This window comes from Cricetulus griseus, chromosome 3, assembly GCF_003668045.3.
Source record: "Cricetulus griseus strain 17A/GY chromosome 3, alternate assembly CriGri-PICRH-1.0, whole genome shotgun sequence".
NCBI classification, from domain to species: Eukaryota; Metazoa; Chordata; class Mammalia; order Rodentia; family Cricetidae; genus Cricetulus; species Cricetulus griseus.
In genome coordinates this window covers 280899231-280916507 of record NC_048596.1, presented here as the reverse complement: position 1 = coordinate 280916507, position 17277 = coordinate 280899231, and the positions used below count along the sequence as shown (strand labels likewise).

At 47.0% G+C, this 17277-nt stretch overlaps 1 protein-coding gene across 2 annotated transcripts in view; it reads left to right on the top strand.

The window, feature by feature from the left end:
* Fancc (FA complementation group C) overlaps positions 1-17277 on the top strand; it is a 129535-nt gene that overhangs the window by 103626 nt on the left and 8632 nt on the right. For both annotated transcript variants that reach the window (XR_004769440.1, XM_027409661.2), the window contains exons 9-13: positions 4856-4908; positions 6141-6240; positions 11123-11198; positions 13133-13214; positions 15162-15336. Coding sequence is in view for 1 of the 2 variants with exons in the window: in XM_027409661.2 (XP_027265462.1) it covers positions 4856-4908; positions 6141-6240; positions 11123-11198; positions 13133-13214; positions 15162-15336 (486 nt within the window). In the remaining variant the exon portion in view is untranslated. The remainder of the gene's footprint in view (positions 1-4855; positions 4909-6140; positions 6241-11122; positions 11199-13132; positions 13215-15161; positions 15337-17277) is intronic.

Genomic DNA, 17277 nt, shown 5'->3' with positions numbered 1-17277 from the left:
AACCCTGGTTCCCATGCCCTCCTGTGCACTTCTTCGTCGGCTGACCCGCCTGCCGGAAGCTACCACTTTGGGCCTAGGAGAGCTGCCCCAAAGAGGGGGGTGCATGGGAGGCAGGAGGCAGGCAGGGTAGGGCTTTTGTTTTACTCTGCTCTTAAGTCAGAGACTATTCCTCATTAATTATCTATCTTAGAAGGGTTGTTAGCTCAATAAAAATGATCTTTGTCTAGTCCAGCATTTTCATCAGTGTTGTTGGAGTACTTCCTGTCTGAGCTCTGATGTGAGACATGTAATTAAATCAGAGCTGGAGTAGAGGCTTAGCCTTAATGGACCAGGGAGACCTGTGGTGGGGCTTCTGTCTGTACTGCATTTTCCAGGGTCTGCCTTGGGAGGGCACCAGGTGCCCCAACGTCGTCTTCAAAGAAAGCCCAGGGTACACGATAAGCTTCACTCTTGGGGTTGCAGGCCTTGTAGCTACTGGAAGGTGGAGGGGAGGAGGACCACAAACAGACAACAAAACAAAACAAAAAAAATAGTGAGCCACGGCAGTCCCTCCCACTCAGAGATGAAGTTGAGAAGCCGTGAGACCTGAGAAACTACCTTGGAGCATAGGCGCACACAGGGACCAAAGCAGGAGGAGTTTGTCCAGTGCGCAGAGGAGGGCGTTATGCAGTGTGCACCCCCCACTTCTGTGTCCTGACACCGAGACCCTCACATCAACTTAAAACATAAGAGCACATTTGGTACTTGTTAAGGTTTTAAGCCCAAGAATGACAGATTTATCACTAATTAAACAATAATTGCATTATGGGGCACTGAAAAAAATTGCTTGTAGTATAAACAACATCTGGTAAAGATTAAAAAGAAAGCTCAAATTTGTTGTAAGAAACATGAATCTTTTAAAACAAAATAGATTCTAAAATGTGAAAGGGTTGTTTAGTTTTATGTTTAACATTTTAAAAATAGAAAAGAAAATGCTATAATAAAAGTATGTATTTATAGAAATGCCTTATTACATAATAAGTGTGAAGTTTCTTTATAAAGCTATATTTTTTAAGGTATTTTTTTTAACTCAGCAAAAGAGTTTATTGTTGAATCCTAAGAAGAGGCTTTTTCTTTTGTTTGGATTTGTATGTGTTTGTGTCTCTGTGATGACTATAGTCACCTTTTAACTCATGTCTATATACAAAGAGGGGTGTCTCTTGTCAGTAGAACAGGGGCCTGACTGCACAGGGGAGGGGCTGCACCCCTGGTGTACAGTTGGAGGGAAAACTTATCGGCTGTTTTTCTCAATGATCATTTCTGAGTAAAACATCAAACAACATAAAAATGGGCCAAGAAATCCATCCTCAACTACTGAGCTTGGGCCTGTCACTCACCTGTTGTTTCCCTCTTGGTTCTGTGAGATAGAAGACATGAGGCTTTCACTCCTCATTGTCTTTTTCTGGGAGGTATTCACTTTTTCTGTGAATTACCTTATGACTTTCCTTTCTGGTTCTCTCTCCCCCCCCCTCTCTCTCTCTCTCTCTCTCTGTGTGTGTGTGTGTGTATGTGTCTCACACACACTGTCTCTCACAAACATATACTCTGTCACACACAATCTCACTCTCACTCTCTCTTTCCCTCTCTCTCTCTCTCTCTCTCTCTCTCTCTCTCTCTCTGTCTCTGTCTCTCTCTCACACACACACTGTCTCTCTCTCACAAACATATACTCCGTCACACACACTGTCTCTCACAAACACTGTCTCACACACACACACTCTGTCTCTCTCACATACACGCACTGTCACACACACACTCTCTCACACACACACTCTGTCACACACACTGTCTCTCACAAACACTGTCTCACACACACACACTCTGTCTCTCTCACATACACGCACTGTCACACACACACTCTCTCTCTCACACACACACTCTGTCACACACACTGTCTCTCACAAACACACTCTCTCTCTCTCTCTCTCTCTCTCTCTCTCTCTCACACACACACACACACACACACACACACACACACACACACACACACACCACATACACACACAGTCTGAAAGCAACTGATAGGAAAGTGTGTCCTCTTCCTGAGAAGTTGCTGTGAGTTCTCAGCCTCTGTGGACTGTCAGGTAGTCATAATAATCATTGGTACACTGGGATGAAATTAGTTTTAACGAGCTCCATGGTTGAGATAGAGAGTCAGCCTCACTCGCTCGCTCACTCGCTCGCTCGCACAGCTCATGGTGCAGATGGGAAGTGGGCTCCTGCACCTTCACCTGTCCTGTGGATGCTCTGTACTGCCCACGTTGACTCATCTTCCTGAGTGCTGTTGAGGGATGGAAGTGAACTGTCCTGGGGGCCAGGGAACCTAGAGGAGAGAGTCCCAGCAAAGGAAGCTTTCGAGGAGGCCACAGGTCTCTGTCATCATCTGTCAGTTCTCCAGTGCTCATTGAAGTTGAGAGGCAAGGAAGGGTAGAGTGTTCCTGGTATCTCTTGATGACACGGTTTCTCTGGCATGAAGCAGTCTCCATGTGAAGATCGTCAGGCCAGATGGAGGAGAGGGTTTAAGAAGGGGCAGCTTTTGGAGGGATGGAGAAAAAAAAACAGAGGAGCAGATGGGACCCAAGGCAGCTTCCCTCCCTCCCTCCCTCCCCTCCCTCCCTCCTCCTCTCTCCCTCCCTCCCTCCCTCCCTCCCTCCCTCCTCCCTCCCTCCCTCCCTCCCTCCCTCCCTCTCCTCCCTCCCTCCCTCTCTCCTTTCCTTTCTCCTTATTTTGGCAGGAAAGATAATTGCACAGATTTTAGAGCAGGGCTGTAGAGCACTGGAATGCACAGTGACCTCCTATGCCCACCCCAACCCCCCCCCACACACACACCTGTAAAACACTGTGCAGAGGGTGCAAATCTGCATTCTCCTCACAAGGATTCTGTAAGAGGTAGAATTTGGCTCTCAGAGAAGCATCCAGGGAAGCTTTAGCTCTGGTGAGAAAATCGGCTTCTGTGTGTCACAGGGACCTGAGAATACTTTGGTCTTTATGAAGCAACTTACACTGAAATTCTGCCCCGAGAACCCCTCCAGTGGAGTGGAGAGTTGTCTCAGTGAGAGTAACAGGAGGGTTAGGCGTCATCACCCTTGTCATGGCTGTTTCAGCAGGTTCCCTGCCTGCTCGTCTCTTCCTGTTTTAGAACCTGAAGTGGCTTGTGGAAGCTGGGAGACACCACTGATCTGAGGTCCTTATGAAGAGACATCCACACACAGAGACCAGCCGCACACAGAGTGGCTGGACTCCATGGCCTGTTAAGGTTGGAATCACCAGCTGAGCTGCTCAGAAGGAAACCACTGCGTCAAAGCAGAGCTCATCCTCTTTTAGAACACTCTTCCTTGTGCCCCCCTTACAGCTTTTCTTTACTTTAGAAATCCATGTCATCAGGTCACGTGGTTCTCAAACTTTCCTTAAGGCATTAGAATAAAAGAAAGTGGCTTTTCTTCCCCAAATCTAGTTTTGGTCCCATTTCCCCCAGTGCACATTCAGCACTGTGTTTGTGCCTGTGTGTGTGTGGCTCTGCTGGGGGCTTTGTGTTTTAGACGGTGCATTCCTACGTAAAACAGAATTGTCCTGGCAAACTTAGCTGAATTCTTTAAGACATGCGATTTGATTTTCTCCTGTTTGGACTTTTCCATTATGATCACATAGAAACTCTTTCAGTGTCTTTTGGGCCTATGTCCAAGTGCCCTAACAACTGTTAGTGTTTACAATGAGTCTGAGGAGCGGGCAAATTAAATGACTTTCTGAGATCAAAGCCAAGAAATAGCCTGCCCTTTCTCTGTTATTCATTTAAGTAGGTAACAAGTTTATGAGAATCTGAGGTTCATGTCATTTGGATAAAGATGTGTATTGACAAAGGGTTAGAAATCATGCATTACTTTATTTGAAAATCAGAAAGCATTAACTTGGAAATTGTAAATGCCTTTGTCTGTGGCAGTCTGTAATGCTCACGTATGACCACTAGATGGCACATGCTCCATGTTGCAAGTTAAGCTGCCACAGCAGAACTAACCAATGGGAAGCCAGGAGATTCATTCAGCTTTCTTCAGGGTTGTTCAGGAAAGTGACATATAGGGCCTGAGATGGCTATGAAAAAATGTTTCCCAAAACTAGTCATAGCAAGCGCAAAATGCCTTCAGAAATTCCCTTCATTAGAGTCTGGCCAACTCATACCTGGATATCACTGTGAGTTTTATAATGCAAAGTTTTAAGCCCTGAGCAAAAATACATGGAAGCTGATGAGGCCCACTGAGGTCCTACCTAGGCCCCAGGAAGCCAGCTTCTTTGGACTGAAATCATCAAAAACCCACCAACAGGCTGTTTAGGACTAGAGATCTAGCTATCACTGGGTGTCATGCAGCTTTGCCCTCCATTAACCGAGCCACCTGTTTCACCAAATAGGGGGCAGAGGAGAAGTGGGGTGGGGTGGAGGGTGAAAGGACAGCAGAGGCTGCTGCTGAGGTACTTCTAGGCCAGCTGAGGAGGTCCTAAGACAGGTCTGTGGCCGGTTGTCATAAAGTGGTTTTTAACTGCTCATGAAACTTGCTCTTTTTTCCCCTATATCATACGGACTTATTATAGAAGATGCGGTTATAATAGGAATACAAAAATAAGTTTTCCCACAGCCCCTGGCCAAAGAGAACCACTGTTGGCACTATGTGTGGGGTTTCCTGAGCACCCTGTGCTCTTTACTTAGCCTAAAGGAATGAGCCTCCTTTCTGGAGCAGCCACCGACCATTGTTTGCCTGATAACCCAAAGTTGGTATTGATGGATACCTATTGTATCTCACTGTCTCATGGTCTTTTCCTTTGATAGCCTCAAGCAGCCTGCCACCCTGCCATCTTCAGAATTGTAGATGAAATGTTCAGGTAAATACAACGTCTTTGGGAACAGTTGATCTGGAAATGCCCAGCTTCCAAACATAAATAAAAATCCTTGCCGTAGTTTCTGGCTGTTGTGGGAAAGTAGAGGCTTGAATTTCTGGGTAGTTAGTAGTAAAAACTCAGAAGTCAGTGTGCTTGGAAAAGGCAGTAGTAGCTGGGACTGAGGCAGTATTCCTGAACCATTTTATACTCAGCGAGAGAGAAGTGGGATTGAATTAGGGAGGGACACATGCCTGGTTTTCCCCAGCGCCAAGTAAAGCAAGCAGTACAGCCCTTCCCCACACGAGGGCCGCCTGGGCTTTGTCAAAGATCTTGAAGAAAGCCAGGAGACACAGCTGTTGAGAACAGAGCCTCCGGAAAGGATTTTGAAGACTCAGGTGCTGGTTTTAGAGGACCAGCGATAAGGAGTGTGTAACACACCAGGTTGGCCCTGAAGTTCATGGGGGTTGTAACTGTGGAGTCCTAAAGATAGACTAAGGCTTCCAACCCCATGTGGTATGAGCAGTAAGGGTCTGGACCTGCCTTCAAACCACCTGTCTCTCACATCCACATGGAGGAAGGACTCCAGGGCAGACAACAGGCTCGAGGAAAGGAAATTTTGTTTAAGACTTATTATTTTTAGTTATGTGTAGGTGTATACATGTCTACGTGGGTTTATGCAAACGAGTGCAGGTGCCTGTGCAGGTCAGAGGGGTCAGAGCCCCAGGAGTTGGTTGCAGAAGGTTGTAACCTGCCTGATACGGATGCTGGCAATTGAATTCAAATTCTGTGGAAAAGCAGCAAGTACTCTTAACACCGAGCCATCTCTCCAAACCTAGAAAAGGAATTTTTACAACCAATACCTCACCATTTCTGTTGCACTTAAAACATACCAACTTTAACTTAAATGGCCACAGATGTAAGAATATGGGCTAGTGTTTTTATTTAAGGCTAGTCAATTTTGAAAAAAAATTTTTTTTCTTAAACAAAAAGAAAACTTAATTGTATAAAAATGCTTGGAAACCAAACCAAGTCTACCTGATTCCCCAGGAGTGTGCCACTCACTCTCCAGGCAGCTCTGCCTCAGCTGGTGAAAACAGAACACCATGAGCACAGTAGCCAGCCCAGCCCCTAGGGAGGGTGCTTCCTCCTGCCTTCCTTCACTCGGGAGGAAGTAAGACACAGCTCAAGCCATGGCATGCTAGCAGTGTGTTGTCACCTCACTTTGCTTTGTTCAGGTTTGTGCTGCTGGAGACTGACGGAGCCCCAGAAGTGATAGCTGCTCTTCAGGTATTCACCTGGTGCATGGCAGAAGCTCTGGGAAAAGAGAACAAGCAGGTACGTCTCCCAGTGCACGCTGCTTGGTCCTCTCAGCGTGAAGGATTTTCCGTGGGCATTCGGTAACCAGTTGAAAGCATCTTTGCTCTGAGAAATCGTGTTTTCCTGGCACTGCAGACTACCCACAGCCTCACACGTGCTAGGCGCAGGCTTTGACACTGGCTACACTCCCAGCCTTGTTTTCAGAAATGTTGATGGAGTCTTGTTCACAAAGAAAGCATCCAAATGGACCACTCCCACAGAGATGAAACATTTTAATTGAAAATAAGTAAAGGTTTTGTCTGCCTTCCCATGCCCTGTGCCGTAACCATTTGCCCACTGCTGTGTCTGAGTGTCTTGGAATTGGTCATCTCCCTAGAGAGAAAATCCCCACCACTAGCCCTCATTCCCCACCCCTTTTGTCTGTGTTTGCCCTTTTGTCTGCAGCTGGCCCTGAGGCCAGCAAGAGACACTGTGCAGTCTACCTGGGATGTACTTTAGACACTGCAAGCTGGGCGTTCTCAGTGATCATTGTCTTTATTCCCACCAGAGCCCCAGGAGAGAAAGGAGGAGGGGAGAGGGAGGGACTTGAAGAACTAGTGGGAGTTGGATGTCATCAGCAGACCAGAGGACTCCAAGCTCCTATCAGCAGAGGCTGCCGGGCAGTAAGAGTGACCATGTGAAGCAGGGTGTGGAACAGCTTTGGGCCCTGGGATCATGTGTATGTGGTGCCTTTCTCCTTGGAATGGCATTAGTTCTGGACACTGCTTCTGTGAAGGTGGCCTAGTGTCCTCTGCTGCGGTCTGCAGTTTCACTGAGGAGGGCAGAGCTAGGGTGCTGAGCCTGCTAAAACCCTACTCAGCCCAAGGTTTAGCAGATGTTTCTGCTTTCTAAGGCAACCATCCATATATATGGCTTATTCATGCCACCCCTCTTTCCCCGGGGAAGTTAAGTAGATTACTGCAAGCAGCATGGGTCGTTCCCATCTTGGTATCTGGAAGGAGACCTCAGCCAAAAGGCACTGGCTGGCACTCACTGCAGCTGTAAATGTGTGCTGTCCTCCTGTGCCTACTCTTGGTATCCCCCCAGAGGAAATGGCCTCCAGCAAACCTTGCCCTTGGCTGTACTTCTGGGATCCCTAAGTTGGGCAGAGGACCAGAGAAAGTTTTTTCTTGAGCATTGACTTGAGTGTTCTTCTGGGTTTACCTTGAGTGTCTGCTGGCCTTGGTGCTGTGGATTTGGACTGGAGTTACAGTGCTTCTAATTTGAAACAGTGACTGCTGGCCACATGTGTCTAGGAGAGAGAGGGGTGCACACTGGGCCCTGGTTTAGGCACGATAGGAATCCAAAACAAACAAGAGCTTATTTCCTGCCTTTGGCTCCACACAGGTGTGCAGCAGCCTCCTGACCTTGCAAACACCTTCACATCGACATATGGTGATTTATTTTCTCTTGCTGGTGCTGCTTCTGACAGCCCACCTTCTTAGTGGACGACTCAAGTGTAGACTCAGGACTAATCATAACACAGTTCTGCACCACTTTGTCTGTCCTAACTCTCCCCTTCGGTTATTGTGAGCAGAACAAGTGTCAGTAAAGCCACCTCCAGACAAGACCTGGGTCACTGGTGTGCTGACTCCTGTGTGACTGATCCTCTACCTACCTCCCAGACGGGTTCTGCATTCATTATCACCTTTCTTTCTCCAAAGTACTTTGATTAGCTACACGGAACAACAAAGATGGCTTTGGTGTTGGTTGCCCTTTCTGAGACACACAGAGGGGCAGCACATGTGATCCCTGAGCCTAGCTTCTCTACTTGGTGCTTTGAAGATGGCGTCAGGCCTGGGACTCTGTGGTGAGAGGTGGCTTTGTGGCAGTCCACTGCACAAATGTACCACAGCATAGCCTTTTTCCAGTTCCTGGCACTTGGCTGTTTCTACGTTTGCTTTCTGTTGCAGACATGTGGTGTTTATGGGGTGCAGAGTCAGGCTCCACAGGTCCTGCCATGTTGGTTACAAAGTGCAGTCCTCTCTACCCCACTCGTATCCCTCGGTCAGAGAGAATGTCATACATGCTCCTTTCCCCTCTACTCTTTTCTCTCACCCAGTTCCATGTGGGGAGCATGGAACAGCATTACCAGAGTGCCCTGCTCAGCAGCAGGCAACAACTTGAGCTCCCAGTCTAAGCTTCTGTGGAGCACAGGCAGCCACAGGTCAGGGTGGGTTCCAGCGGTTGAACAGAGAGACAGTGGGCTGTGTTGAGAATCCTGTAGATGAAGTTATCACACGGGGTAGAATACTGTTAAATCCGACAAAGCTGGTAAGGACTGGAAGGGCCTCAGCAGGGGAACCATGCCCACTTCTCACTAAGGCCCCTGGGACATCAGGGCGTGGAACCACAACTCAAGGTGGTCCCAGAACTTCTGAGGTAGGAAACAGAGTTCCACTTGATGTCCAATGAAGGAAAGAAAGAGATGGGGCAAAAGAAAAGCATGCAAAAAGATAGCTCCAATCCCAATTATGAAAATCAAACAATGGAGTAAAGGGGCAGGTATATCGGATTGGATTTGAAACAAGACCCAGTATGTGTTGTTTTCAGAGACCCCATTCTAAAGACAGAAAGCTTATGCTCAAAAAGGATGTGCAGGGCTCAGGAGTGAGGAGGACACTGACATGTAGAGAAGACAGGTTTAGACAGTAGCATTCACAGTGACAGAAGATCAGCTCATCAGGAGACCTGCCAGTTATAAGCAGGCAGGGATTCGGAATGCGTGAAGTGGGCAAGCCCAACCCCACAAAATACCTGGAAGTTGGTTGCTGAGGGCAACTAAAACAGCCCAAGTCTGTTCCCCAACCTGCCCTTCTGCTCCTCGTTTCCTCTCAGGTGAGCAGTGACCCCTTTGCAGGGCTGGGAATCACACCTAGGGCCTTGTATGACAGACTCTGGCCCCTGCAGCAGGCTTTCTCAAATGCAAACCCACAGGCTGATTCTCAGGCTAAGCTGGGCATACAAAGGACCCACAGAAGCCAGAAAGCAAACCGCTTGAGGACTCATACTGTGAGTGAGTAATTAAGCCAGTGAGGGCTTGGCAGGACAGACGCTGTCTAGATACAAGCCCCTTTGTAGGAGCTTTGACAGGAGAGGCTAGGGCAGCATGGTGAGGGGTAGGTAAAAACAACTGGATACCCATTTGTGGGGAGCGGGTAAACCTCAGACTTCCATAGAAGGCACCCAGAAGGTGTTCTGAGATGGATCATAGGCTTCAATAGAGAACTCAAAACTATAGGAGAAAATGTCATAGCATATCCTTTTTTTAAACATTGGATGATCCAAGATTTCCTAGAAACAATGCCAAAAAGAAAAGAAACAAAACAAAACCTTGGCCATACAGAAAAAAAAAATGGATGAATTGGACTTTATTAAAATATGGCGTTTATTCTGTAGTAGATGTCTTTGAAGATGAACAGGTTGTCCAGCAGCTTAGAGGAAATAGTTGCAGTATTTATCCTAGAAGACTTATCTCTTACAGCTTCATGGGAAACAAATTAGGGTTTTTTGTTTGTTTGTTTGTTTGTTTTTATGGTCACACACTTCAGAAAGCTATTCAAACTAACGCTGCACACATGACAGGGTTCAGCGTCACCTGCCACACAGAGAAAGCTCAGAAGCAAGTATGTATGAAGTCATGTTTCACGCCAGGCAGACCAGCTAAAATCAATGAGTTCCAGAACACCCAGTGTTGGCAAGTAATTCTCATCCTGTGATGGTGGGAACGGAACTCTGTTGGCCTTGAAAAGTTACCACTTCCATGGTACTCACCCTAGAAAACTGAAAGACCTATCCACAAAAATAGACATGAACTTAAGAGATTTTGATGATCCCTCAGGGAAGGCCTCACCCTCCCTGGGGATGGTCTGGGGGCGTCGGTGGGGGGCATGGGAGGGTGGGAGGGAGAGGGAACTGGGATTGATACATAAAATAAGATTGTTTCTAATTTAAATAAAATGTATTAAAAAATAGACATGAATATCAGTAGCAGTTTTAGTTGTACTCATCTTTGAGGGGTAAGATAAGCAAATCCTGGGGTATTCATGACTTCTAAGCAGTGAAAAAGAAAGATATGTGCACATAGTCAGATGAGTCCTGTGAGCAGGGAGGCTACATGCAGAAGCAGGCCATGGGTTACCATGCTCACTCACGCAGTGTGTCTGTCTGTGTGAACCTGGGGGAATAAGCGATCTAATTATTGATCTCTCCTGTGTGAAATAAAAAAATGTGGATTGCCAGGCTAGGGTTTGGGGGTCAACTTTAAGAGTCACAGGAAACTCCCCGGAGTGATAACAGCACCCTGTGTGTCATGATGCGGTCCTGGTCCAGTGGGATCACACACTCATGCATGATTATCAAGCTATACGTATACTCAGGCCTGTACAGCTCGTGTGTTGTAGACTTACCTGGTTATGCTGCTGTGTGTTAGTTTTGTTTCAAAACCTCTGTGCCTTTTGGAGATACTGGTTAGTAAGTATAACCGCATGCCCTCAGCATAAGAGCAGCTTGTGTGAGACTTTGAGTGTAGTAAGTGCCACACAGAGACCCTGAGTCCCACATGTGTTTAGCAGCCCTCTCTGAAACAGAAGATAATGTCTCTGGCTGAGCTTGTGTGAGAAGAAACCTCAGTAAAGATGTCAGCAAGATGTGACTTCCCTGAGTTCTAGAGGATGATTACGGAAGGATGCTGTTTCGGCTCCTTAGGAGATTATTGGAAGCCTGTTTACAGAATGTTTGAGGATACATTCTGCTGTGTTAGCACACAGTGGGTCTCCAGGGCTGAGAGCAGGCTGAGGTGTGTGTTGTCCTCACTGCCCCCAGTCCCAATATTCATGCCACTTCCTTTTGACTCTTGCAGATGAAGTTTTCCCTCAAGACCTACTTCCCTTACGGTGCTCCAGCTCTCACTGCAGTGCTGTCCCAGCACCCTGAAGGTGAGTTGAGGGGCCTTTGTCTGTGTCATAGTGGCTTGTGGGAGTGAGCATGGTAACCCATGGCCCTGACCTCCCAGGTCTTCTCTTCTTCCTCTGAAGACCCTGCTTTGCTTTTGGGTAATAGGGGGAAAAGAAGAGAGCCTAGCTGCTGGGGTAGTCAGTCTGCCTCTAATAGCAGCTTTGCTGAGGCTCAGACTGATCAGAATTCAACAGTACCTTTGTTTTTCCTTTCTTTGCTCCATGCAGCCTTGTACAGAACAAAGGATGAAGTGGAGGATGAAGCCATAGCATTTTAGGGAGTTTTTTTTTTTTTTTTTTTCACCCAGGCCAAGGAGAAGATTTTGAAAAGATTCAGTAATACTGTGTTGTTAGGCCCCAGCCTTTTCTGAGTCATCTGCCAGTCTGCTTCCCTAGGCCATGTCTGTAATCTACTGGAGTTGCTCTGCGGCTGTCTCTGAGCTCATGTTTAGGGAATGTCTCAGCTATGAAGCATAAAGGAGCCTTTTCCATCTGACGCCAGCCACAGTCTGTAGACAAGGTCTGTGACTGGAAGGGGAGGGGTGCAGGAGGGCTCATGTTTCCCTGCTGTGGCCACTGTGGCTTCTTTTCCCTATACTTGAGTAAAATCTGTTTGAGTTAGCAAACGATCCAGAGTTTCCAAGCATTTTACAAAGTCTAAATACCTTTTCCTTTTTCTGGAAGAGGTAGCCTATTGCCCAAGATGATTTACATGACAAAGCCCTCTGACAGAGCTGAGTGGGGTAAGCACAGTGGCCCTAGTGGATGCCTGCATGGTGGCTTTTCAATCTTTGCCTCCACCATACCTAGGAGCAGCCATATCCTCTTTTTATTTCTTTTTTTTTTTCCATTCAGCGTGGACACAGTAGGAAAAGTTTATTAGCAGAATAGAAAAATAAGGACTACAACTGTCCTCAGAGCATAGGTTATGAAACCCAGACCAGATGCAATCCAGTCCAGGCCACAGCATGAACTCAGGCCTTCCCATCCTCCAAAGACAACAAGTGACTGTAAGCAAAAACCGAGAAGAGACGCTGGGTTGATCCTGAGAACAATCTGTGTACACATTGCTTTGGGGAGAAATTGGGTGTGTTAGGAGTGTAAAAGCCTCTGCTCATCAGGACTGTCCCTCATGCTTGTAATAAGTCACTGCCAAGTAATGACCTCCAGGGACTGCAGGAGAAGAAAAGTATTGTCTTAGTGACAAGTGAAGAGGAAATGCCATTTGCCTTCAGAAGTTGTTGTGTCCTCAAGGGAGGGACTGCTGTGTGCTCAGATCTACATTTGTGGAGGCGCAGTGGTGGCCTCTCCACCTCTGGTGTTGTCAAGTGGTTGGTTATCACTACATATGCACGAAGGCCCCAAGCTCAAAGGCAGGTGTGAAATCAGTTTAACAACTGTGTTTGTTTGCAGAAAAACAGTTGAACTAGCCATTTCTTGTCCTGGCTTGTGCATTTAGTATGATCCCCTTGTATTTTGATGTCACAAATTTGAGATGGAGCCAGAATGTGGTAAAAAGAAATAGGCAGGACATCTGCAGCAAGGCACTCCAAGTCCTGAGTGTGAATCTTTTATTGACTTTTCTATATACCCTACTTAAAGATTCTTGAAATCAGACATGGCGTACAGGGCGTAGTCCTGATTCCTAGAAGGTAGAAGCAGGCAAACAGTAAGTTCAAGGCTAGTCAGAGCTACACAGTGAGTTAAGGGCTCCCTTTCTCAAACAAGACAACAAAAGAAACTTTGAAATTTGACTCAGGACAGACCCTGGTTGAGAGACGTATGGCATGGGTTCTATGAATGGCAAGGGTGGGGGCGGGGGCATTTCTGCACAATGCTTTCAGTCTAAGCTGCAGGCGCCTCCCCATGGGTTTGGCTCTCCTTTAGATCCCCCTCTGACTTTTCTCCACCCACAGCTATCCCACAGAGACACCAGCTCCAGCCTCTGCTGCACATTTCCCAACTCCTCAGAGAAGCAGTTGAAGACCCTACTCATGGGTGAGCAAACCCTCTCCACCCATGGCCCTTGCACAGGTGGCTTCCCTGACCCCTCTCCCAGCAGGGTGTCAGCTGAAGACAAACAAGACACACACTCACTGTCAGTAGGTAAGGAGTAAAGGCAGTGTGGGTCAGAGCGAGTAGCCAGCGTTGCAAATGTGTCTGCGCAGAGTCAGTTTTGGTAAGATCAGCGTTGCAAATGTGTCTGCGCAGAGTCAGTTTTGGTAAGATCTGCATTTACAGTTTGAAATTCGCAAAGGAGAGAAGTTGGAAATGAAGAGCACCCCTGCTTGTTGAGCCCCTGGTCACATGAAGGTGTCCTAGTTCCTAGGGAGGAGACTGAGCTCCTGGCCAGTGGAAGGAAATGCTAACAGCTTGCATCCCACCCCCTTTTCGTTATATATATATATATATATATATATATATATATTATATATATATATATTTATTTGATCTCTCTTCAAGGGCTAGAGAGACGGCTCAGTGATTTCTGATCACTTGGCTCTCTCGTAGAGGACTCAGCGTCAGCTCCTTACGCACACATTAGGCGGCCCACAGCCCCATAGAGCTTTAGTTCCAGAGGTTCTGATGTCCCTTTTGGGCCTTTGTGGCCACTTACATGCACAAACACATATAAACAGGCACACACATAAGTTTATGTCTCCAAAGCTAACGGACCTGCCCTAGAATGAATTACTCTATGCAGCAGGGTGGAGGCCCTCCAAAAGCATTCCCATACAGGCTTGCCACCATCTTTATAATACCTCCAGCTTCCTCTGAGCTTGCCCATGTTCAGAGGATAAATAACAGCACATTCTTTGTTGGCCCAAGACCCTCTTGTCATCCCCTCCCCCGAGATTGTCTAGTCTGCCAAGACTGCACTGTAGGTGCTGCTGCGGTCATTTTTATGACTGGGGCTCTGTCCATCAAACACTTACCCCTGGTGAATTCTTACAACAGCTCAGACAAAAAGCTGGTGGTCAGGTGGGGTCACGGTCAGTGTCTGTGCACTCACTGGGCCTTGGGGTCTACCTGCAGAAAAGGGTGTGAGGCAGGTATAAGACTTTTTTCCTGGAAGAGGAGAGGGGAAGTTCAGGCCAGGCAGGTCTGTGCTGTGAATAGGGTTGGCTGCTTAGCATACTTGCTGATGAGGTCTGTGAGAGAGACTTGGGCAGCCCTGCCCTTTCAGCTCTGTGCAGCTATGAGTCAACTTCCCTCTGTCAGGGATTAAGGCTAAGGTGGTACCTCCCTTTCTTTCCCTTCACTGTCCTGCAAACTTGATTTAAAACATACAAATCCAATGTTCTAGGGGAGGTATGGAACAGCAGTGACTAGAAGGCAAGAACCATGCTTAGAGCTTGGGGACTGCACAAGCCCTGTGCACACTTCAAAGCCATAATGTTCTGTCCAGATGAAGGTTCCCACCTGGGGCCTAGGCTATCCGCCCTTTGTCTCCTGTGGCAATGCTGTCTTGCCGTGACTACTGTGATGGAACAGGTTTCTACCCTTTAATACACATTACCACTGTACCCAGATCCCAGGAGGATGAGAGGATAGCTTGGAAAAAGTTTTGACCTTCCTGCCTAAGTGTCCACTTGTCAGAATGGCGTGTTTCTGCTATGCAGCCTCTTCCTCCTCATGCTGGAGTCACCTGAGTGGCAAGTTGTAGGGTGTCACTATGCCTTGCAAGTCCTACCACCCCACCCCCTGCCCCCAAATCTCTCTATAGGTGACACCCTTAATCCTCAGTACATGTGGGCTTGGGAGGGTTCCTCTGGTTGTCCTGTGGTGGGCTTAGAGAGAGACACAAGGTTTTCTGAATCCAGTTTGTTTCTCTGAGGGTCTTAATTCAGTGGGAACGTGCAATGTAACTATCAGTTGACAAGCATTAAAGTCACTCTGAACAAAAGGAGGAAGCTGCCATGTGTGTGTCTTGCTCTCTTCCAGGTCCCAGCAAACTCCCTTCGAGAGCTGGTTTTTGTTCATTCACTTTGGAGGATGGGTTGATCTGGCCGTGCAGCAGTTGCTGAGGACAGAAGCTGAGCCCCCTGAAGGCCTGCTGTGGCTCTTGGCATTCTATTACAGCCCACAGGATGGGAGTCAGCAGAGAGTGCAGACCATGGTGGGTATAGGCCCTACTGTGTGCTCAGGGTCAGGCCTCAGGGAGTAGAAAACACCTACAAAAGGGGGACCTTTACCCCGTTTACCTTTGCTGCCTCAGAGCACTTGTATGTGTTGGGTGTGTGTGCACATCCACTTGGGCTGAGCTTACAGCCTGTGATATTCTCCTGTCTCCATAGGGACCTGAGACAACAGGCTGCCCCAGCCATCAGGCTGCTCGCGTTCTGGGCCTTCTGTCCTCAGGGTTATTCGGTCCTAGGTTATTCTGCTCAGTGGCCTCAGCTGCCCTCATTTACTCTCATGCCTTACCCCAGGGCTCCATGCTCTAGAAGATGCTATGCAAGCATGACAGCTGCTCTGAGGAGCACTGTCCCAAGGCAGAGACTGGCTCCTGAGCAGCCTGGCCACTCTGCTCCCACCTCACTTACCACTTGCCTTCCTGAATCAGTCCAACATGTACTGAGGTAATCACAACATTTAACCACTCAGTCATCTAAATAACAGGGTTCCTATGTACAGGATTGGGTATTTGTCTATGGCAAAGATGCAGTTATTTATTGTTACGATAAATCTTACTGCCAAAACCCACCTGAGCCCCACTGCCACCTGTGAGCTTTATGCCAGCCACCCGCCTGAGTTAGGCTCAAATGAATACACAGAAACTTGTATTAGGTTCAAAGCTGCTTGGCCAATGACTAGGATTCTCATCTGTTAGCTCAGTCTTAATTATCATAAATCTATATTTTATAAGACTTATCAGACGCCTTATTGGCGTCCCTCCTTGCCGGTGGATCACATCCTGCCGCTGGAGCAGGAGCGGAGGGGAAAAGAGGGGACGCTTACTGTTTCTCCTTCTTTAAATATGAGTCTCCTTGCTATGTCACTTCCTGCCTGGATCACCACTTCTCTACTACATTTCCCAGAATCCTCTTTGACTCCTAGTCCCATCTAACTTGCTGTCTCATTGGCCAAACAGTATTTAACAATCAATAAGATAAACATACACAGTACATTCCCCATCAATTTATGTATAATGTAGTTATTTCAGGAAGCCATGCTTTGATTAAAGCTCTGCCATCTTCTTGCAAACATTTACTCGTTGGCTTTTACAGACTTCAGTCTAGGGCTGGAGAGATGGCTCAGTGGTTAAGAGCACTAGCTGCTCTTACAGAGGACCTAGGTTCAATTCCCAGCACCCACATGAGTATAACTCTAGTTCTAGGGAATCTGACACCCTCATACAGAAATATATGCAGGTAAAACACCAATGCACATGAAATAAAAACAAAATACACACACAAAAAAAAACCCAAAAACAAAAAATCCAAAACAAGCCTGCAGTCCCCAGTGCTTTTTGCACACATTAGTAATTAAAAGGAACAAGTTTCCATGTGCTTAGGACAATGCTTCCGTTTGTCCCCAAATCAGAGGCCAGTGCAGTCTTGTGTTTCATTTGTTTAAAGAATGGTTCTCAGCCTGTGGGTCACGACCCCTTTAGGGATCAAACAACCCTTTCACAGGGTCACTTAAAACTGTCAGAAAACACAGATATTTACTATTCATAACAGTAGCAAAATCACAGTTATGAAGTAGCAATAAAATAATTTCATGGTTGGGGGTTGTTACAACACAAGGGACGGTATTAATGGGTCACAGAATTAGGAAGGTTTCCATAGCGTGGTGAAGATGAGCCTTGGAATGTAAAAGAACTGAAATTTGAGGATACCATTGGATCAAAGTGAAGCATTTTAAAGAAGTTTTTATCTTCATATATATTTGAAGATAGCTGCTTAGTTAAAAAGAAGACAGTCTCTGCTTTAAAATATCACATTTGGGATGGTGAGATGCCTCAGCCGATATTGGTACTTGCCACCAAATCACCGAGTTCAAACCCCAGAGCCCCCGATATGGAAAGAGAACCAGTTCCCAAAAGTTGTCCTCT